The following is a 22,212-nucleotide window of genomic DNA, read 5'->3' as shown; positions in this document are numbered from 1 at the left end:
GGTTCAATAAGTGAACGGCAGTTCTGTCTGTAAAATTGACAGACCATAGTAGCCACATTTGCTCAGCCGTGTCTTTTTTCAAACATGTCGCCTTTTCTTTTCAGGGCTTTCAACACAAAAATGCACAAACTACCAAGGCAGAGTGGTTCACTCTAGTGAGCTTCATATTCCCCTTCTACACGTTTTGCTTCTGGATAGACGAGTCAGAGTAGCCTCGTCTCACTGCGGAGCTGAGTCCGACGTGGTTTTTAGTCGCACAGTGTGAGCAGGTAGATCGCATGAGAGCGTCGGCCGAACATAAATCGTGAGCTGTGAACTCACACTGTACGACTAACCCTGCGGTTAGTTGTACAGTGTGCACAGCAGCTGCGTGCAACGATTCAAAAAAATCGCACAGTGTATGTCCAGCTTAGCGAGCAGATTGGGAGCAGGTGTGAAGAGAGGAGTCTAGAAAGGAGCTAGGGGAAAAGGAGACCAAAACAAGAGGGCAACAAACAACAACCTAAGAACTCAAATATAGCCAGAAAACACAACAAAATAGGAATTAAACCAATCAAACTAGAAAACATGAAGCAAAGTAAAACTGGATACTCAAAAGAAAACAGAACCAAGACTGTGATAAAGTCAGAACACAAATTTGTTTTCTCTTTGCTTTGGCATGCTTACTTCTTGCACTAATTTATGATACAGAATTTACTTGAATAGCCAGTAATATAATGCTGCAGGGTTTTATTAGTTATAACTAGATATGTCAATAAAAATGTTTGAATTTTGTGAACTTTATTGCTTTTCTAAAGCTTCGATTTGTTTTATTTACAAGGTTGTAGTTTATAAACATGTTATACAAATTAGTTTTCTTATGTTTTTACTTTCCTGGTAAACATGTTTATAAACAATCATATATTACTCCTTGACTGCCCCTGAAGGCAGCATGGTTTAGTCTATATACCAGCAACAGGACCACGTGAACAGCTGGACATGTTAAATAGGGACTTTACGCTTTCTGGCTCGCTGGTGATTTTTTTCTCCTCATCTTATGCTGCCTGGAACCATGTGATTTTGCTGCGAACGAACGAGGTAACTTTAGACAAAAATATGTGCAAAAAGACGCTCAATATTTATGTTATGCATCATAAATTAATGAAGATGCGTCAATCTTGCAGATGTTTGCACCCGTCCTTGCAAAAGGTTTATTTAGAGAGTTTTGGTGGCTAGCTTTTTCTGAGTGCAGCTAAGGCTTAAAATGCCACATATATGTGTTGTTTTTCTAACTTAACTATATTTTCCTGGTTTAGATACATCTGTTGCTAAATTTAGAAGATGGACATGTGCCCAGAAAGGCTGCGTTACGAGCTTTTGGCGGAGGTTGGTGAAGGCTCATTTGGGAAAGTCTACAAAGCCAGAGAGGTTGGGGAGAAACGGCGCCTCCTGGCGGTGAAGAAGTTCAACTTCAGCATGAGCCCGCAGGAGGCCGGAATCCCTCCCTCCATGATCCGAGAGGTGGCGCTGCTGCGCAAAGTGGGACACTTCAATCACCCAAACATAGTCAAGTAAATTGGATATTTACCAGCCAGAGCCGTAACCAGGATTTTTGAAATACTGATATTGTCAAATATTGCGATAAACCTACTTGACAAAAAAAAAAAAAACATCCTAATATGACTTAGACAGATTTATTTGTCATTTTGTTTACACAAGTGTAAAACAAAAAGAAATTTTGTTTAGAACAACTCTCTGGGCAATTAATTTTTTTTTTAAAGTACAGCCTTGAAAAATAGTAAAAAAATATATATAAAAACAGTAACATAGAATGTAAATTTACAGTTCTAACACATTCAAAACATTCAGCAGTCTAATGGCAGTGGGGAAGAAACTGTTGTGGATCTGCTGGACCTGCATCACATGCTTTGAAGTCTCTTCCCAGAGAGCAGCAGGGACAGCAGTCCATGGTGGGGGTGTGAGGGGTCATTGAGATAATAATAATATGGTGACTTTGAAACATGAATAAAGAGAGTTAAATCACAAGCCCATCAAGGAGATGATTTCGAACACGTTTATTATAACAATTTCAAAAACTCACAAAATTAGAGTATTTGTGATAGTAAGTGTTGTCATCATTATACTATATTATTATTGTTGTTATTAATATTGAATTATTATTACTACTATTATTATAGTCACCATCATCACCATGCACGTGCATGGCTCACTAAATGAGTCAAATGACTTGCAAGAATATATCACATTTGTGAACTTTATTTATTTATTTTTTTTAAACAAATGAGAATGCATGTTGATCTTTACACCAATCAAAGTCAGAACAACTTTTATTATATAGTTTGAAATTTCTCTGAATTAAAGAAAAGAAAATGATAATAATAAAAAAACAACGTGAAAATACGGAGGACATGACCCCGGTGTTCTCAATGCTGGTTACGGACGGGCCTGTTACCACCTATACACCTTAACTAAAGCCCGTTTTCACTTTTGGTTGCTTATAATATATTAACCGTATTGCTGTAGCTATTTTATTTGAATGTTCACCTGGAAAAAAAAATATATATATATTTTTACATTTTCTTTAAGATAAAGTTTTCTGGTACTTCCATCATCTCTATTTACCCTGTAAGGAAATACAGCGATATTATGTTGGAAGATGCTTTCTTTTATTATCAAATTTATAAAAAATGAAAAAGTCTCTGTCAATAAATAGATGAGCTATTTAATAACTTGCAAATTTATATAATTTGTAATAAATCTAACGTTAGTAACTCATTTATCAATGCAGGTTTTTTTCCTGCAAACACTTAAGATAAAATTCTAGATGCACCTTGCGTCTCACAAATGTTTTACCTGCCTTACCAGCTTATTCTCTTATTGTTCATTCTAGCAAAGTAATGCATCTACGCCAGTCCCTACTTTATTAGTTTAATTTATGTGTTGCATTAAACAGTTTTATATTTTTGAGTTTCAAAAAAAGCCAATTAAAATGTTACTGTTGAACCTCTAATCTTTTTTTAAAACCAAATTAGACAAACTGGCAATTTTTGTTTTGCTTTGTTCTATTGCTAAGTGTACATGTGGGATAAGACACTGATAAATGTAAGACAGGGAAGTTTTCTGTCTTAATTTTTGTTCAGAAAACTTTGAGTTATGAACAATATCACAGGCAGCTACTAATAAAGGAAAGTTATTTTGTTTTATTTATGTCAAATCTTTTATTTGAAAACGGGTTGGCTGAGAATATTTTGGGCAATCTTTCTACAAAGTTGGTTCACCTACTGTCATATTTTGCCTCTGGTTTAGGCCTTTAATACTTTATGATGTTGACTTGTCTCCAGTCTAAACTGTATGTTCTGCAGGCTCTTAGATGCATCTGCTGAATCCGTTGGCTCAGCCCTGGACCTCACTTTGGTGCTGGAATACATTGACCAGGACCTGTCCACATTCCTGTCCAAGGCTCCTGCTTGTGGTCTGAGTCGTGATCTGGTAAAGGTGAGATCTGCCAATGTGGTTCATCTGCATACTGCAGCTCTTGAGACACAGAAGTTGTCTTTATGTTGGTCTCAGGATGTGATGCAGCAGCTCCTTCAAGGTCTGGACTTCTTGCACACAAACCTTGTCCTGCATCGAGACTTAAAACCGGCGAACATCCTAGTCAGCAATCATGGCGAGATCAAGATTGCAGACTTTGGACTGGCAAGGATTCACACCTTTAACATCGCTCTTACGCCTGGTGTAAGTGTTGCACATTTCATGGATAATCTGCACTGCAATGCTGCTTTTTTGCCTAAGGTATCAAATGTTCTTACTTTTTGGGTTACCCTCCACTCCTGTTCATTTAAATTATTTCCCCACCCACCTCTGCTTAGGTCGTAACCTTGTGGTACCGAGCGCCGGAAGTGTTGCTGAACACAGCTTACATGTCGTCAGTGGACATGTGGAGTGCTGGCTGCATCTTTGCTGAGCTTTTCCTTTTGAGGTGAAGAGAAACAATCACAAATACCTCACTGCAGAAACAAATCTTTCATTTAAACGTAAGGGCCATGACATTTACGACATGCTTTTGTTTTCTGCAGGCCGTTGTTTAAGGGCTACTCAGAGGTGCAGCAGCTACAAAAAATCTTTGAGTGAGTATAAAACACTGTCAGGTTCTCAATGTTAAAATGAAGTTACTCTTATTGTTTATTAGGGTTAAAAATTAAGTTCTACAGTATGTTATTTTAGCAAAGATCAGCTTAAAACTACCGTCTCTACTCGTTAAGCTCCTGTCCCGTGTTTTAAAGGGTGATTGGTTTACCCAGTGAGGAGGAGTGGCCTCAGGAAAGCCCGATCTCTTACTCTGAAAGCCTGGGGCCGAGGGGCTCCGTCACCAAGCTGCTGCCAAACCTGGACCAAGATGAGAACGATCTGCTCTTTGTGAGGACGGCCACATTTATTTTCTCTGCTTGACTTCAGACATGTGCCAATATTTATTTTCCAGTTGACATAAACGAAAGCTTACATGTTTAACTGAGGCTGCTGTTAAGAATTATTATATTCCATGGAGACTAAATTACCAATAGGGACTGAAAGGTTTAAAGGTATAGTGGAGGATGTTCTTTTTCAGGGATCATCAATATAATAATAATTCATCCTTCTTATTGTCAATCATTCTGGTGTTATGTTTAAGTGAGTTCTACGTCCTACGTGCTCGTCCATTTTCATGAGTCTGACATAGTGGAAATATTGCAAATCTTCTTTTGGAACGTAAGCTTGTATGAGCGATGCAAACAGCAACTTGTAAACAGAGCGTGCACAAGGAGAAATGGGCTCCTGCATGCTTGTTTATGCATTCCCTTTCCTTTCAGGAACGGGTACAGGGTTGTGCATATGCAGTTTTTTTTAAGTGGAAAGGGCGGGTCTTTTTTTTTTTTAATTATCAAAATCCTTCACAATACCTTTAATTAATCAAATACAACTAAAACAAGACTGACAATTTAGATAAATAGTAATTATCCTGTTTATGCTGGAAAGAATCTCCAGAAAGGTGTTCACTGCTATGAAACACTTAGTATTAACTAGGGAGGGGAATTGAAAACCAGTTCCTGTTCAGAACCGGTTCTGTGTGTTCCAATTCCATGACACCGTTTGGCAGTTCGCTTAACGATTCTCCTAACGATTCCAGGTAGCACCAGAGCCTAGCGCTGGGCAGCATGACTTACGTTTTTTACGCAAGTTAGGCACACAGCATTCAGTAAGGAAGTACGATGTGACCAGGAGTAAGTCTAGAAAAGCAAAACAAAACAAATGGCGTACATTTTAATAAATGCCGTGTTTTTGATGCTGTCGGAAAGAAACTAAAGTTACCAGCAGCATGGAAGGCATCTCTGGTGGTAAGTAGCTAGTTTTATATCACTGGCTGGGCTTAATGTGGTTCTTAGTAAATCATATCCCATTTATTAAACATGCTACGAAGTTGCTCCGCAGTTCAGGGTGTCATGTTGGGTTCAAGGCGTCTAACCCACATGCAGAAAACACTCTTAAGACAGGGAAAAAGTTAAATGATTTATTGACAATGTTTACAGGTTATGGAGCACAGGTTCTGGGTTCTTCTGACTGGTCACGGGAGGGAAGCCACTGAGGAGGACAGAGCAGTTAGAATAGATCCAGGAAAATTGCAGTTTACTGATGATGGGGATTAATACCTGCTCAGAGAGGATTCTGATCAGCAGGGGGGGAACCTTGTGAGTCCAGAAGCTAGTCGGCAGGCAGAGGGCTGAGGGCAGAGACTGAAACTGAAACTGAGTGCAGGCAGGCAGATTCCAGGCAGAGATTTCTCTCTCCAGAGATTCAGGTTTCCAGGAAAGTCAGGATCTGTGAGGCAGAGAGATACAGGGTCAGACAGGTTCACAAAATCAGGGTCTAGATCAGGCAGGCTGGCTCAGGTTTGCTAACCTTTACTGGCAAACACTCTGGCAGGGAAGTGTCAGTCTCCTCCTCCTTAAATAGGTCTTCTTGATGAGGATACAGGAAACAGGTGTGTAGAGGTGAGCTCATGACCTCAGGAGGAAGATCTCAGGCGCCCTCTGGTGGAGTAAGTGGACAAGCCTCCAGAACCCAACACAGGGAGCGAGAGAAAGGTAACGCTTTTTTATCAAAATCAGGGGGAGATGACTTTATTTCCCGAAATTGTACAGTAATGCTTTTTCATTAAACGGATGCCTTCTCCATTAGATTTAGATGACTGTGATGAGACAGGTAGCCTGGCTGGCTCAGAGGCTGGCAGCTCCTGTTCACTGCCTTCTGTTTTCGCCGAGGCAGGCAGAAATAGAATGTCCCAGGCGGAGGTAGACGAATGTCACCGTGCACTTTCCAAGTTAATTGTATCAGAGAATCGATAAGAGAATCGAAAATGAATTGATAAGGAATCGAATCGTTTAACAGATTCGATAAGGAATCAAATCGTTTCACAGAATCGATAAGGGAATCGGAATCGTGAAAATCTTATCTATTCCTAACACACAGCATTGTCCCAGATCAGCGTTTGAACAAAACAGTCACCATTTGAGATCTTTTTCCGTAATCACCTTCAAGCTTATGAAATGGTTTTTAATCTTCTTATCTGCAGCGCTGTTTGTCATTCGATCCAAGCCGTCGCATCTCCGCCGCTAACGCCTTGGCTCACCCTTTCTTCATGAAGCTTTGAAGATTTCAGCTGAACGAGGAACCCGAGCTGCTGTTATCCTGTGATTATAGATGTCTAACAAAGAGACCAGCGTTTGTGCCATAAAATCCATAAATCCACTGTCCTCTTTGCTCAGACTGTTAAAGTTTTCAGAAGTTTAAATCAGCAGCATCATGAGAAACCATGATCAGTGTGCGGACGGGGAACAGCCTGCAACAGCACAATTGTCTTTAGAAGAGTGAGATTTATTTTTCTCAAATTCAAACACCTTTTTTCTTTTAAACCTTATTGAATTCCATACAGCGGGGGAATGGTCTGAGTTTTAGTTTGGTTTTTGCTCTGTTCTCACTCAACGTAAGCCTTCTGTGTAAAGTTTGTAAAGTTGGATGTATGGATTTTTTTTGTTGTTGAATGCTGCTAAAAAAAACACTATGAGCACCTTTAAGTTGATTCTGTTTACTGGAGATTTATGTTTCAATGCAGCACTTTATATATGTCATCCATTGTTTAGAGGACTTGTATGGTGTAATGGATGCAGATTGCACCTGTTTTTACTTTTCTTTTTGTACATTTTGATAAGTATGTTTAGGTCTTTTTGAGTTTTGCTGTTCGATGTTGTAACATTTTGATGAACAATTGTTTAAAATGCAACGCAATTTATCATATCCCTGTGTATGTGTATTTTTTTTTAGATGTAATTTTACTCGAAGAAAGAAGAGGGCGCTGTTGGCATAGTTTTATTTTTTCTCAACACCATGAGGGGATTTTTTTTTTTTCTCTTCTCAAATTTCTTTAGAAATTTTAAAGAAAAATTTGAGAAATTATTAATGTGTCTAGTTGACAGGTGTGATAGCAAAAATAAAGGTAAGAATGAAATATTACATAAAAGTAAATAAAACCTTAATACCTACAGTAGGTAGGAAAATACACATTTTCAACCATATTTTTGTTCTTTAGTTGTAGCTTTACATTTTTTTTTCCATATAAAGTATTCCTTAATATATTAAAGGTGTAAAAATATATATATTTTTCTGTTAAACTGTATAGTTTTTCTCCTTGAAAAAGTTAAAAAAGAGATCAGTTTATGGTATTGTTCAGGCTTTGAGCATCTGTTTCCTCTTAAAAAAAAGTGTAATAAAATCCATCTTTGTCTTATTAAGAAGTGACCTAAATAAAACACAGTAAGCACACATGTTCCTGAAGGAAATCATTCAAGGAAAAAATCAATAGAAGGCAACTAACCTAAAATGACCAAACTTAATTTCTAGACCAACAATAAGCCGCAGCACCTACAAAAAACAGACACAAAGAAAAGAATGGCTCAAATCGGTATGTAAATAAAGATAAAAAACCTTAAGAACAGCCTGATATGTTTCTCAAATGGAATTAAAAAGCCAAGATAAAAAGATGGATTTTTAAAAGCAAATTTAAAATATATTTGAGGAAATAGATATTATTATATATTAGTATTTTATTATTTTGTGTTGAATTGTATAAAGACCTAACTTATCCCATTAGAGCATAATGGTGATCTCTATAGTCACTAGTTTGTCAACTCTACACCTCCGTAGTGCAAAAGATGTCTGCCTCCAGAAATGCAAACCCACCCTTATGTAATCATAAATATCAATTTCGAAGGCAAGGCGGACATAAAGATTGAGACATTCAGTTCATAGGTGATAAAAAAATAGCATGCACATAGATAATGTTTTACATATATTTAAGTTTCTTGGAGTGTTAGTTGTTAGGGCATAGGGCTTGGAATCCTGAAGTTGTGAGTTCAAAACCCACTTCCAAAGACTGCCATCTGGCTCTGAGCAACACAATTAGCCCCAGTGGCAGCCCACTCCTCCCCAAAGGCGATGGGTTAAATGCAAAGTTAATTTCTCCATTGTGATATCAATTTATTTTTTGGTATTTTATTTTTCAGTAAATCCCTTTAATTATTACACACTGTACCTTTAACAAAGAATCTTAACATGTCCTATTGGTACATAGATGACAAGTTAGGCTGACCAATATGTTTTAATACTTGCAAGTAGCTTTAACCCTCTCCAGGCAGTTGTTGCAGATTTGCAACAGCTAAATGTTACTTAGCTAATTACTCCACATCCATATTTTAAGAGCTTTTGTTACTCAAAAGTACAACAGAAGGACTTAGTTGTGCATTTGCAACAAACAGTTTCTCTCCAGCTCACCACATGGCACTGCTGACTCGCTTTCAACATGGCTGAGTCCTTGGTGTCACTGAAACAGATTTTCTAAGCACCAATTTCATGTAAGTATCGCTACCAATTTCCATGATATTGAAATCAATACTACATAAGATGAATCATGAATGTGTTTAGATATGACACATGCCAATTAGTAGATTTTATCTCCTATGGGTTTTTAACCAGAGGCATCTCGATTTCAATGTTGTGGATTCGAAATGTGTGCCCAAACAGGTACCAATGGATGCTACATGCGTTATCTACTAGTTTAACAGAAACGGCCTTCTCAAGAGGTTTTACGATGTCGGTGGAGAATAAGTTTGAGAAAAAGTTGTCTCTAATTTTGTGAGAGTGCATTTTATTTCGATTTTTTTTGTTAATTTTTTGTTTGTGACATTCAAATAAAGTTAACGTTCATATCAGATTCAGTCTTCAGTGTTTATTTACCACTCCGGGCCACTGTTGCAAATCTGCAACATCCCAAAATTCATTGCATGTGAAGGTCTCTCTCAAAAAAAAGTCTGAGTGGTATATTACTACCCCTATGATCATTTTCTCCAAATATCAGATTTTTCCTGCAACTACAACTTAATTTGAGCCTGAGAGGGTTAATAAGATGGTATTTACGTCACAATTGCTGAAAGGTAGAGTCCCTCCCACTGGCGCTGGCGTTCATCCTCAGGGGTTCGTCCATCTATTTATACCTTCTCCCCCCCAGCTGTGAATGTGACTACATTTGGAGAGACACACCACAGAGTGGGAGCAGTGGGGAGGGACCGCCCCGGCTGGAGCATTCAGTGTGAGTAAACCTTTCATTTCAGTTCATGTAGTCAGGATTTGTTTGTAACTTTAATTAACAGGCATAAATAACCAGAAAGAAAACCGTCCGGAAGGGAATTTGACTTTTTAATTAGGGAAAAAAAGAAACACCTGTTGGTTCAACCTGCGAAGGTCCCTGCTGTGTTCAAGTTTAACTTTCTGACACAGAAACTTTATTTTTTGTCTTAAAATAGGTTTAAAAGTAAAAAAACTGACTTTTTAAAAAACGTTTTAACCTATTTTAAGACAAAAGATGTAAAAATTTAAAAGTCTAGTTAGTTTACGCGCATATTACACACGAATATCAATATGATCCTGTAAGAGTTTCCCAAACATTTTAGTTGGAATATTTCTCCAAGTTTTATAGGATGTTTTATAGGCACTGAGGTTTTCCATATTTAAACTTTTTATTTAGTACCAATGAAAGGTAATGTAGTACCCGCTGCTGTATTATGGTGTATAGAGTTAAAATGCAATTTTGAGGAATTAATTATTATTCCAACTGTCCCCTCAAGGTTAGAAGCTCGAAGCTCAGTTTATACAATGTATTTTTATTGATTCCAGTATTAGTAAGCTTAATGCATAATGCAGAGCATATAATGCACTTTGAAGGTAAGAAAATGGATTCTAATGCTCCTTAAGGTGGAGTGAAAGCTTTTCCTGTCAACCTTCCTGCTGCATGCCTCTATTTGCTGACAATAGTAGAAACTATGATGGGATCCATGGACAAAGCAATGCAAGGCTGTTTCTGTGGTATGCAGGAAAACACTTTGAGAATTTGTCATTGAGTTGCAGAGATCATTGGGGCGCTTTAGTTCAGGTGAAGCAACAGGATGCTTTTGCTCAGCAGCTTTCTTATCTGCACTTAAAATAGTTTCTATGGCTACTTTAGTCCTGAAATAATCAGTTTTCTAATTGTGGTCTGTTTTTTTTCTAAAACTCATTAACCTTACTCCAATATTTTCCCAACATCAAAGTTCAGATCTGTGTCCATCTGCCCTCTGCTGCTAAGTGTATTTTTCAGTGTTTCAATAGTCCTCCAGTTCGCAAAGCAATCCCTCCCTTTAAAGCTCTTTTCTTGTGTTGATTTAAAGATGACCAATAAGAATTTTGCTCATTTTTAAAGCATATGCTCAGATGTTACCATTTTGTTTGTATCCTGCAGGGCCTTAGCTGCTTATAGTATTGCAGCATCAATTTATCTTAATATCTCAACATGCTTTTTCTGTTTTTACATTTAGATAGAAAACAGCTTATTGCTACTAATCTATAAAAAGTTGTAAACAAGAAGTTTTTATACATTTTATAAGAAGGAGTCAGATATGGTCGTCAAAATGTGTTTATTTAGCAAAAAATAGAAGGATATTTATACTTTTGTGTTTTACTAGTTTTAAATACCTTTACTTTGTATTTGGTAGCATTGCCTTTGAACTCAAATGTTTTGTGTATCCTTAAACTTTGGGAGTCATTTGATGGTAATAGCCATTGTCCATTTGCAAGGATATCTTAAGATCCATATTTCATACAATGTTTTTTTCTCATGATTATGTGTATATATTAACCCTGAATGTTATAGTTGGTATGGCTATCACAGACTTGTAAACATTCCCCCACCTCCTCCAGATGTTGATTGGATTTGTATTGAACGTTACAGGTTTTTGTCCCTTTGTGCTTTTGCATCTTCAATCCTTTTTTTTTGTTTTTTTGTTTTTAGAGAGATGACCTCTTCCTCTCTTGGAGGGTTTTTGGCCAATATCTACAGTATATAGGACTCAATTAGCTAGATAATGGCAATGTCTTTGGATAATATTTGTACCACATTCATCTTTTGAATGCAGGAGCTGTTTCCTTTCTCTTGTGGCTGGCCCTTTCCATGATTTTTTTTATTGTTTATAATAGTTAAAAACAAAGATGCAGCAACAGCAACTAAATTTCCATTGCTGGTCTGTGGTCAAACAAAGGAGAATTTTAAGAAGTTGCATGAACAGGCTTATGAATATATCTAAAATTGACAAAGCCATGAAATAAGAATCTGAGCTTTTTTTTTTTAAGGTAAATTAATGCAATTTGAAGGTAAATTGCAAATTTAAAAGTAAAAATGGTCAACTATACATTTATTCTTATTAGTGGGATATTTATCCAATAAAAAAAAAATGCTTTATCTTAACTAAACTGAACCAAGAAAATAATTTAAATTATTATTTTAATTAATTGAATTAAAAAAAATCTGTACATCAACAGAAGTTGATGTAGAGTTTGTACAGATTGTATTGAAGTTGATGTACAAAGTTAAGTTTTGTGTCTCTTTTTTATTACCATTCAAATATTGTTAAAGTCTACTTGTTTGCAGATGATGATGCTGTATTTTATACCGCTGGTCGAAGGCATGCTGCTGATTAGCTGCTACCTGCCTTTCGGCTGTTACTCGAATCAATTTAAGTTGATGTTTTTTCGGTTATGCTAAAAGAATGCATTGCATAATGTGGTTTATTTGACTTTTTTAACCCTGTAAGGACACAATAGCTCACAAATAGCTTTATGTATAAGCTATGTTTATTATCTCTTGCATTTTAATAAATATCCATTGATAATACTCAGATATTTATCTGACTTTAGTTGAACTGCATTCCCATATTTTCTCTTTGCTTGTGGAATCATCATCAAAGTACATTAAAGCTAACAGGTCTTTCTCCCGGTGATTATTAGAGCTATCTTTAAGACTGAAGCTTTCAACTGCTGTTCTTTTCAGCATTTAAGTCCAACAGCTTGAGAGTAACAGTAAAACCGATTAAAATGAATTTCTTATACAGTAGGACTTCTGCTGCCGGAACATCTTTTCAGCCTCACAGCAGATATATCTGATGCACAGCGTCTGTGGCTTCCACCTCTTTGTTCTTCTTCCATTGTGCTTCCTGCTGCAGGAATGCTGACATCCACGGTTTAGTAAAGCACACAGACGCGCACAAGCTAACACACATTTATTTTTCTGCCTGCAGTGCTGTGAAAAAGTCTTGAGCCACATCTCATCTGCTTATTTTATGACTATTTATTCGGGTGTTTGTCTCCCCATTTTGCCTAAGAACATTTTTTTTTTCTCCAGACGGTATGTTGTAAACCTGTTTAAACAAGTTTGAAAGCATTTTTCTTTCAGAAAAGCATCCATTTATTTTATATAAAATGCTTTGTGTAAACTGTAAGAGTTAAATGGTGGTGCAGGTTCTCTGAATAACGGTTAGTTTTACAGAAAAGATAAGAGAACTGTACAGACTGGGTGCCATGAAGCTTGTAGTCTGAGTGGAGCTGGGCTGTGGTGTTGAATATCAGTGCAAGAGGAGATTCTTGACTCGGCGGGCTGGTGCTGATCATCTTACATGGAAGAGAAAGAGGAAAGGAGGTGGAACTAGATCAAAGATGCATTTTAAAACTGCAAATCCTTGCACATAAATTAAGGTTGACTTTTCTTTTTTTCTGGAATAAGGCTGAGCCTATGTTTAATTTCTGTTTGCTAATTATTCCTATAGATTTGTTGTAAAATGTGCTATGAATAGGAATAAATTACGCCAAAAATGCCCTACTTCTCACACCTTGAACTGTTGTTTTTTTTTGCTATAGCTTAACATAGAGTACCAACTTTGCACAGGGAGTCACTCCTCACTCATGTTAGTAGTTTTTACAATTAATATGTCTGTCAATGATGTGTTTTAGTGTTTTTTATAATACAAACGTGCCACAAAATTAGGGTCATATTATAATGTATGTAACTATTTTAATCACGTATATTTTTATTGCTCTCTCTGTGTTTAAAGCTTAATTGATCATAAGTTGGTACTTAATAATTATTTATTTGGTGTCTAGCCCTCACAGAAGATCTATACAAGAGGTTATCATTTGTGGCTGTGTTACAATGTGAAGAATTTATATTTTTGTCATTGAAGTTTGATTGTTTGAAATTTAAAATCAGCAAAAAGCCTATAGACGAGAATGTGTGACGGTTCCAGGATCTAAAGCTTTTGAGGACTTTAGTCTAACTAAACCCACTCTTTCTATAGGAATTTAATCCTCATTTTTGTTAATCTTTCAGAAGAAACATTTCAAAAAGGCACAAATGGTCTCCAACACCTGACAAAAAAAGTCTTCAGGTTAGATTTAGTCTTAATGTTGAAAAAATTCATGCTGTTTTGCTCAAACTGATGACAAACAAACCGTCTGCTTTTCCTTCCCTCATGCGCTGCAGTTATTTGAGGAACAGATAATAAGCTGAATCCTTCAGAGGGACACATGGATACAACAGAGAAACAGGTTCTGGAGAGCAGAGCAGAGCGGATCGCCCGCTACAAGGCTGAGAGGAGGAGAGAGCTGGCTGAACGCTTTGGGGACTTAGAGGAGGTTCCCTCCAAGTGGGTGAGACGGGATGGAAAGGAGCTGAACGACCCAGAAACCCCAGCTTATAGTGGGGGGCCGCGCCCAGATGGATGTGATGAAAGACTGAATGGAAAAACTCAAGAAGTTATAAATGGAGTTGAGGCAAATACTCCTGTGGGCCACGCCTACCTGAGAAGGTGAGTCCTGTCAGGGAGAAGCACTGAGCATCATTACAAAAACTAACAGCAAACTCTTCCTGTTAAAGTTTGCAACTGAAATGTTCAGTTTTCAGAAATCCCTTACTTTCCTGTGTTTTATATGGGTTCTTTATGCTCTAAAGAAAATGACCAGTGTTTACCTGGCTCTTCTAATTGTTAAAACATTTCCAGAATGATTAAAAGGAGGGCCTGCTCAGTTGTGCAGTGGGTAGCACTTCTGCCTTGCAGCAAGAAGGTTCTGGGTTTGAGTCCTGGCCCGGGGTCTTTCTGCATGGAGTTTGCATGTTCTCCTTGAGCATGTGTTGATTCTCTCCGGGTACTCTGGCTTCCTCCCACAGTCGAAAAAACATGACTGTTAGGTTAATTTGCTTCTATAAAGTCCCCTTAGGTGTGAGTGTGTGTGTGAATGGTTGTTTGTCCTGTCCAGGGGTGTACCCTGCCTCCCGTTGACAGCTGGAGATAGGGACCAGCACCCCTCGCAACCCCACTTGGGATAAGCGTATTAGAAGATGGCTGGATGGTTTAGAGGATTGCATCAAAACTATCAACCATAACTGCAGTCGGCTGCACTGTGTTTGGAGCAAGGACTTATAAAGGAAAGTAGGACTGGTCATTTTCAGAAGTATTTAGAGCTATATTTTTGTCTTTAAATATTTTAAGCTTGTAGTTTCATACCTGATAGGTGATAAATATCTCCTCCAGGATTTGTCGTCAGAATTTCCAGGAAAACAACTGAAGCCATCTAGTTATCTTCCACTAAAGCACTTAGGAGTGTGTTGGCCTAATTTGCCCCTTAAGTAATATGAAGCAGTGATCAGGGAATGGACTGTGATTATTTAGGCAGCAATAACAATATCAGGGCTGCAACTATTGATTATTTTACAAATCGATTAATCTGTCAATCATTTTTTTTAGATTAATCGATAAATAATCTGATATCAAAAGGTTCCTTAAAGAACATTTTTTTTTTTTTTTTACAAAATTAAACCAGGTGAAACTAAAACTTTCTGGATGGAACATATTAACAGATTAAAAGATTGTTTTTAATCTTAGATACAACATGTTTATATGTATTTTTTTACAGTCTTGGTATAATTACTGCTCTACGTGGGTTGCTCTGTCAGCTTAAGGCATGTTTTACTCTCTATACTCCAGTTAACAATTGATTACTAAATTAGTTGACACTAATTTCAATAATCGATTAATCACAACAAATCCACTTAAATTTTACACCCCTAAACGATATCTAATAATAAACCTTTAGACAAACTTGAGGAAAATCGACCAAGAGGGGAATGCAATAAAAAAAAAAAAAATGAAATAAGTTCTCATTTGTTTTTATTTTTCCTGGTTGATTTTTGTCTCTTTTTTTCCCCACTGTTACTGTTTGCATGGAAAAAGTGCTTTCATGCATGGATCTGTGCTAGCTGCAACTCTATTTTGTGTGAAAGCAAACCCACTTTAAGAGTATTACGCCACTTAAAGGCTGGAGTGAGAAGTTAGTGCTTAACTCTTGCTGAATATAATGACCAAAAGTGAGAGCCTCTGTTATTTTAATTTTGTTCATTTGCAATTATAATCCAAATGCAATTAGTGGCACTGCCTGCATGTGTAAAATGTGAAGGCATATCAATATATTGGTGTTAGTAATATTTCGTTCTTTACTCACAGTATTAAGCCCTTAAACCTAAAAGCCCTTAAACGTCACAGAAAGTCACATAGTTTAGATTTCTGTTTAAGTTATTAATGTAAACCTCAGCAATCCTGATGGCTCTGACAATAATTCAGCCCCCTCTTTGCTGCTGATTTCCTGACTGCTGCAGCTGCGCTGTGGCTTTTGCTGCTATTTAGACTGAGCGCTCCAAATCAGCGAGTCACAGCAGGGAGTTTTAAAGCCACTTTGATTCTCCTCTTGCCTCCTTGTCCTGCATTGAACCCTCATGTGATCTGAGAGCTGCCGTTGCTGAGAGGAGACTCTTTGTTTATCCTTATAGTTGCATCTTTTTCTTCAATTCTAGGGATAAAAAATTTACTATTTCTAAATTTCCTCATCATTTTAACCTCATCCCCTCCTTCTTTAGCCAGAGTTGCCAAGATTCTGCCAAAGTTCTGGGTGAGGAGGGGCACCTTGTGAATCCCGGACCCGATGCTCCACAGCTCCACACTCGGGTGTCAGTAGGCCAGTTGAGGAGTGTCCTCCTGCAGCAGACGGAGAGCGGAGCAGGCCTGGAGAAACTGTAGGGTCAACTGCATGTGTGTGATCAAATGCTGCGTCATCTCTGTATTTGCCTTAATCTTTTCCTTTTCTGTGTTTTTTTTTTTTTTTTTTTAATCTCTATTTGTGGAAACCAGTGGTCCAGATGCTGGTCAAGCCACATCTTCTTTGGATTTGGCTGTTGGTTCTGAAGGAGGCCGGCGGCGGAGCAGACGTTACCTTCCAGGCGGATTGGGTGGGGGCCGCAAAACGAGCGAGCGCTTCAGGACACAGCCAATAACAGCAGACGAGATGGAAGAGAGCACTGGGTAGGAGCTGTTACTGTTCTCCTTCTGAGAAAAGATTGTTTGGAAAAGCTTGAAATAAATTAATGTGACCTGGTAGCCTGATCTGATACTTAATACTTTGGAAAGCCAATTTCAATTCAAATACAATCATACAAGGAGGGAAATCGCTTTTTACGAAACTAGATGTATCTTAACAAGGTCATTTTTTTATTGTACTTGGGCACGTGTGAAAGTTAAACATTTTTGTCAGGATTTATGTAATACCCCATCTACCATGACCAAGATCTCAACACCTTCAGCACCTAGTATTTGTTTGTTTTAATTTTTTTTGGTGTTCATGTATGAAATTTGAAAAATGAAAATATATTAAAAAAAAAAAGAAATTATACATTTCTTTTGCAAAGTCAGGAATTGCTGATATTTTGATCCTTATTGGGTCAAAATGTCCTGGAATTTAGACATTTTTCCAGGATATTTGGAAAGAAACGGCCCCCAGCTTTGCATATCCACCACCCTAATTATTGCGAAACTCATTGCCAAAGACATGGAATGTTTGTTTAGTACATGGCTCCAGTTAAAGGCCCAACTGCTACCAAAAAAGCTGCCGAGTTGAATCATATCTTAACACTACAGAAAACAAAGTTTTTGAGTCCCTAAATGCTTAAAAGAACAACTATTACTTATCAGGTAGGTTTTCTGTAGGATGTACTGAAATTTAAGTTTTAGCAGTCTTTGTCATATGCTGCTTTAATTGATTTAATAGCTTTTTTGGATGTCTGACGCTAGACGCGGAGGTTGCTGTAGGAAAACTTCTTATATTATATATACTTTTCATGTTTATACAAGACAAATTGCTAGATTTTTTTTTCTTTAAGTTAACTGATTAAACTATTTAAAATTACAGATTATTTTTTTCTTCCATTGTAGATTCTGAGCTTTGTGTTATTTTCTTAACTAAAACAGTTCTATTTTAATTCTGTTAGACATTTTGTTTTTTGTTTTAAAGGTAACCCTTAAGCTAAAGCATTGCATAAAAAGCTACAGATGGTTTGCATAAGTCTGTCCTCCGTCCTGAGATCAACTGTGGTGTTTTATCAAGAATGCAAATATTTCACACTATCTTGATTCTCTGAGCCTGCAAAAGAAAGCACAAGGGAATTTGAGGTAGATATAATGCTGGATCCGAACACAGAACTGATCCTCATGTCTCACGCTGTTTTCTCCACTTTTAGACTCTTGGATGCAGAAGAAAACGACAAGAAAGGTAAAGCTTTAGACTTTTTTTTTAGCCAAGAAAGTAAATATTAAAGTTTTAGTTATTGCAAGAATATGTTTTCTTCTCATGCTTTGTGGGACATTTTGTATTTGTTCACCCAGCTTGTACAGTTGCCTCAATAAATTCCTGTTACTGCCTGGGAAACGAACCAGGTTATATTTGGAGGTTCACTTTATTTAATTTGGTGAGTGGTGATGGGTTTATGACTGAGAAACTATGTAAGCCTGATGGAAAGCCCCCTCTATTCTTAATTGACCCCAGCGGTCCAGACAATGCGGGCGTTTTAGTTGTTTGGTCTTTAACTTAAAAAACGGCAGGACAAGTTACCTATGACTGCGCTTAGTTTATATAACAGACCATTTCTTACTTTGTTTGAATCAGGTTCTATATAGAAATATTTTTCTGGCAGAACCTTTTGCTTAAAAATATATGTATATTTAAGTAGACAAATATTTTTACATTTGATGAGGTACTATACAGAAAAAATATTCTATTGCAAAAGTATGTGCATCCCTTGAGTTTTTCATCATTTAGTGGTTTACAAAATTATTGTTTTATAGGATTTTGTTTGCTTTACCAAGACAAGTAATGCAAGTAATAGTGAGGTTGGAGGTTTAATAAATGTTGTTTTTCTGGAAGGAAAATGTCCAGCAGTCAGGCAAAGGACAAAGGTGTAGAAAAAATATCATCCATTTATGGTTCTGTGGTACTAACAAACAAAAGAGACAGAATTTAGAAACAATGGGCCAAAAAGAAGATATCAAATATGACAAATCTAACCAAGGATAAGAAACCAGAACTGACCTCTCACAATGAACAGAGGAGTATATTAACACATAAGCTAACCTACAAACAACAAGGAGGGGAGGGAGAGAACTTAAAAAATAAATAAAGCAAGGAAACTAAGTCAAACCTACAAATAATAACTACAACACAAATATGAAACTAAGACATTCAAACAACAAAATGTATTTTAGAACAATTGAGCTTTGAGTGTTTGATTCTCCAGAGTCAGGTCCCCCAGAGTCAGCTGCTTGCCACTTTCTTGTGTTACACCATATTTGCTCCCCCAGCTAGTTCTTTCAACCACAGCAAAAGAAAAACAGTGATCTTGATACTGTTCATAGGGTGTTTACTAAATGTGTGCACCCATATTAGCAAACCTCCTAAAATAAATATGCTGTGTGAAACAAACATTACAATACTCACACTGAAATAGTTGGAGGAATCTCCACAGAAAATTTTAAAAAGCTGTTTTTCTTTAAAAAAATAACTACAGTGCAATTTAAATGGATGGAGAGCATTTAAATTTAGGTGTGTAATTTGTAAGGTAATTCTTAAAAAAGGTTTGATTTGATCTTAAACTAAATCTGGCTTTAGCATTAGGGTTGGTGTTTTCCTTGAAGGTAAATGTTTTACTGACAAGTAGACTTGTGCAGTAGAGTTTATTTAGAGCTATCAGAGTAAAGGGGGCTGATTATAAAAGCATGCCATACTTGCCAATGTTTTTATTAGTAATGCATTTTTGAAAATGATCAGTAAATAAAATCCCTCTTATATTTTTAGCTGTAATTCAACACAGTGTTGAATACTTTAGTATTTTTCTTAATTTGATTATATAAATTAGCCTCTTTAAAAAACCTATTTTTAATGCTGAAAAAATAAACTTGGAAAAATGCTCAAAACATAAATTGGCATAAACTGCTGCATCCTGAACCCTGTTTTTTTAACCATTCCTCTTAAAAAAAAGTGGTTTGATCTTTGTCCATATTTAGCAATAATTTATGTGTGATGAGTTGAAGGGCCCTCCCCTCGTATATGAATCTCCTTTCTCTTTCAGCTGATGTGAAAACGGATGATAGATCCAAAATGAGCGTGGCAGCCAAGATGTCTCTGTTTAAAGTAAGTCTCAAACAATTACTTTGATGCAACTTTGAAACTTTTACCAATAAGCTATTTAAAAAGTCTAAGAGTGCTAAGCAAATACAGCTGATGTCATAGAATTTCTTGATGTTTATTGTTGCAAATATGCACTAATCAGTATTTATTACTCAAACAACCAAAAGAGCATCTGCATTCCCCCAATGCTAGTTATTAAACATTTAGTGCAGACCTAGGAACCTTTGGAAAGCACTTGTTTCTGCTACTGCTGGTCTCTGAAAGTGTGCATTATCATTGACTGTTATCACAAATTTGCAATATACCTAAAGTTCTATTCATGTTTTATGCATTAGTAACCTTCTTTTATGCATGTGTATAAATTCAAGCATTAAGGGGTTAAACCATTGCTGGTGATGCATAAATGCTAGATTGTTTGGAGAGAATATGGATCAGTCTTGATGTGTCTGAAACTCTTTAGTTTTCATCCCTATAACTCAGGTGAAAATGTGCCAGACACCGTAGTGCCATTAACAACCAGCAGCTGTGGTATAATTAGCCTGCTGCTCTGCAGAGACTAGCAGTGGGGAAACCGAAGCCTGCAGGTTTCTGGTTACATCGTCACCTGTTGAAAGTAGCTGCCAAGATGCTTTATCCAGTAGCAGGGCATATGGAGGCCTTCTTGTATAAAAACAGAACAGTTCAAACTCTTGAGTCCTCTCTCATAAATTTAGATGTCTCTACCAAGTAATCAGGCTTTCTACTAATATAGAGTCTTTATCCTACAGTATTTCTTTCCTTATTTCTTGTAGAACTACTGTTTTATCAACTGTAGGAGATTTTAGACCCCAGACTGTTTGCTTAAACCAGTTTATGTGATTTAATTAAAGTCATCGTCATAGAAAGTAAAATATTGATAAAAGAAAAATTAAGGGTGCAGAAGTTGAAGCCTTCTTGCATTTGGAGTTCATCAAATATAAGGGGAAGGGTTAGGGTAACTTTTATTCTTTAACAATGTGATATTAATACCTTCTCTACTTTTTGAGGAACTGGAGAAGTCGGCTGCCCCCGATTCCTCGGCTCTGTTGAAGCCTCGCTCTACCAGCAGCTCTCATGAAAGAAGGACACGACGTGGCAACGACAATCGCTTTCTCACTCAGCCAATCACTTGTGAGGAAATGGTGGCAATCAGGTAGGTAGAGGAGAGTTTTAAAGGGCTCATAGAATGCAAAACCGAGTTTACATTGTAATAGATGAATAACGATAGTTTAGTGGGTGAAATGGACGTACAGAGTAATTCAAACCCCATCGAATCCTACTTTCTCTGCAAATCTCACAATTCTAAACTTCCACCATAAAACAGGTGAATCCAAAGCCCCGAGTTAACATTAACTTGGGGATGTTGCCTTATTTGGCTTGTACTTTTGTCACGCCCCGAAATTTACATACAGACCAGCCCACTGGTTCACTGGACTTGAAGGACTTGAGCTGCGACCCCCACTATAGGTTCATACAGATGCTTGGAGAAACTTTGAATAATCATGGAAGTTGTCATTAAACCAAATGAAGCAAAAACCCCCTATAGGTATGGTCCAAATCAGCTCAGCCCCTTGGCCACCTGCTGGTTCCTCAGCCAGGGGACTACAGCAACTGACAGAGTATAAATTAAACAGTCATAACAGAAACAAAGTAAACCAGTATGTGCGCACTAATTTTAAAATACAGTGTACTGGTGATAAATTCCAAATAATGAAATGACTCTGAAAATAAAACCCAAAATGAAAAAGTAACTAAAAGCCAAATGATATTTGTTACCACATCTGTTTGGTTTTAGATGAAGCGATCACACTCAATGTCCAGCTGGTTGGCAAATACCAACACGCTTTAAGGAGATCAGAAAAAGTGACCTCCACATTTTAACAGCTTATAGAACCAAGTTTAGAAGCAGTGATTTGAGTTATTTTATAAGTCTTGAATTTTTCTGGGCAGGAAATTTGTCCCACTGTGCTCCCAGTGCTTGTTTCATTTAATTGATTTTGTTGCAGACATGGGCTTTTACAGCCTTTTGGCGTCCAACTGCAGCATTTCAATCCAATCAGGTAGAAGTCTTGATTTTCAACTGACCATTGCAACTTCTGCTCTTTTTCCACTTTTTCATTGTGTCACGTACTTTGGGCCACTGTCACAGTTGGGTTGAGGTTTTGAGTACCGAAATGCAGAGGTGAGGAGGCAGGGGTGAGTTTTTATAGATCTAATGTATTAACTGAGGCAAAAATC

The 22,212-nt window shown here is 37.2% G+C and overlaps 2 protein-coding genes across 2 annotated transcripts in view; both read left to right on the top strand.

Moving 5' to 3' along the window:
- The first annotated feature begins 966 nt into the window (after positions 1 to 966).
- On the top strand, positions 967 to 7,269 carry LOC107084790 (cyclin-dependent kinase 6-like). The gene is made up of 8 exons (XM_015374797.1): positions 967 to 1,077; positions 1,296 to 1,550; positions 3,363 to 3,495; positions 3,571 to 3,738; positions 3,873 to 3,982; positions 4,080 to 4,130; positions 4,287 to 4,419; positions 6,611 to 7,269. Exons 2-8 carry the CDS (start codon positions 1,321 to 1,323, stop codon positions 6,686 to 6,688), a joined length of 903 nt encoding a protein of 300 aa, XP_015230283.1. The 5' UTR covers positions 967 to 1,077; positions 1,296 to 1,320; the 3' UTR covers positions 6,689 to 7,269.
- Positions 7,270 to 9,623: 2,354 nt separating this feature from the next.
- Positions 9,624 to 22,212, top strand: part of LOC107084776 (supervillin-like) — a 41,364-nt gene continuing 28,775 nt past the window's right edge. Inside the window, 8 exon segments of the mRNA XM_015374780.1 lie at positions 9,624 to 9,679; positions 13,781 to 13,838; positions 13,934 to 14,258; positions 16,361 to 16,516; positions 16,632 to 16,802; positions 18,014 to 18,045; positions 19,898 to 19,959; positions 20,982 to 21,127. Of these exon segments, the coding sequence (XP_015230266.1) occupies positions 13,978 to 14,258; positions 16,361 to 16,516; positions 16,632 to 16,802; positions 18,014 to 18,045; positions 19,898 to 19,959; positions 20,982 to 21,127 (848 nt within the window). The 5' untranslated portion in view covers positions 9,624 to 9,679; positions 13,781 to 13,838; positions 13,934 to 13,977.

The sequence above is a fragment of the Cyprinodon variegatus genome, unplaced genomic scaffold (assembly GCF_000732505.1).
Source record: "Cyprinodon variegatus isolate N-32 unplaced genomic scaffold, C_variegatus-1.0 Scaffold109, whole genome shotgun sequence".
NCBI classification, from domain to species: domain Eukaryota; kingdom Metazoa; phylum Chordata; class Actinopteri; order Cyprinodontiformes; family Cyprinodontidae; genus Cyprinodon; species Cyprinodon variegatus.
Note: the sequence above shows the minus strand (reverse complement) of the source record. Positions and strands in the feature narration are given on the sequence as shown.

Bases quoted from the DNA above. Each gene is read 5' to 3' on its own strand.
- LOC107084790 (XM_015374797.1), top strand. From the start codon at position 1,321: ATGGACATGTGCCCAGAAAGGCTGCGTTACGAGCTTTTGGCGGAGGTT. The intron at 3,496-3,570 runs GTGAGATCTGCC...TGTTGGTCTCAG, and splicing joins TGAGTCGTGATCTGGTAAAG to GATGTGATGCAGCAGCTCCT. The intron at 4,420-6,610 runs GTGAGGACGGCC...TCTTATCTGCAG, and splicing joins ATGAGAACGATCTGCTCTTT to CGCTGTTTGTCATTCGATCC.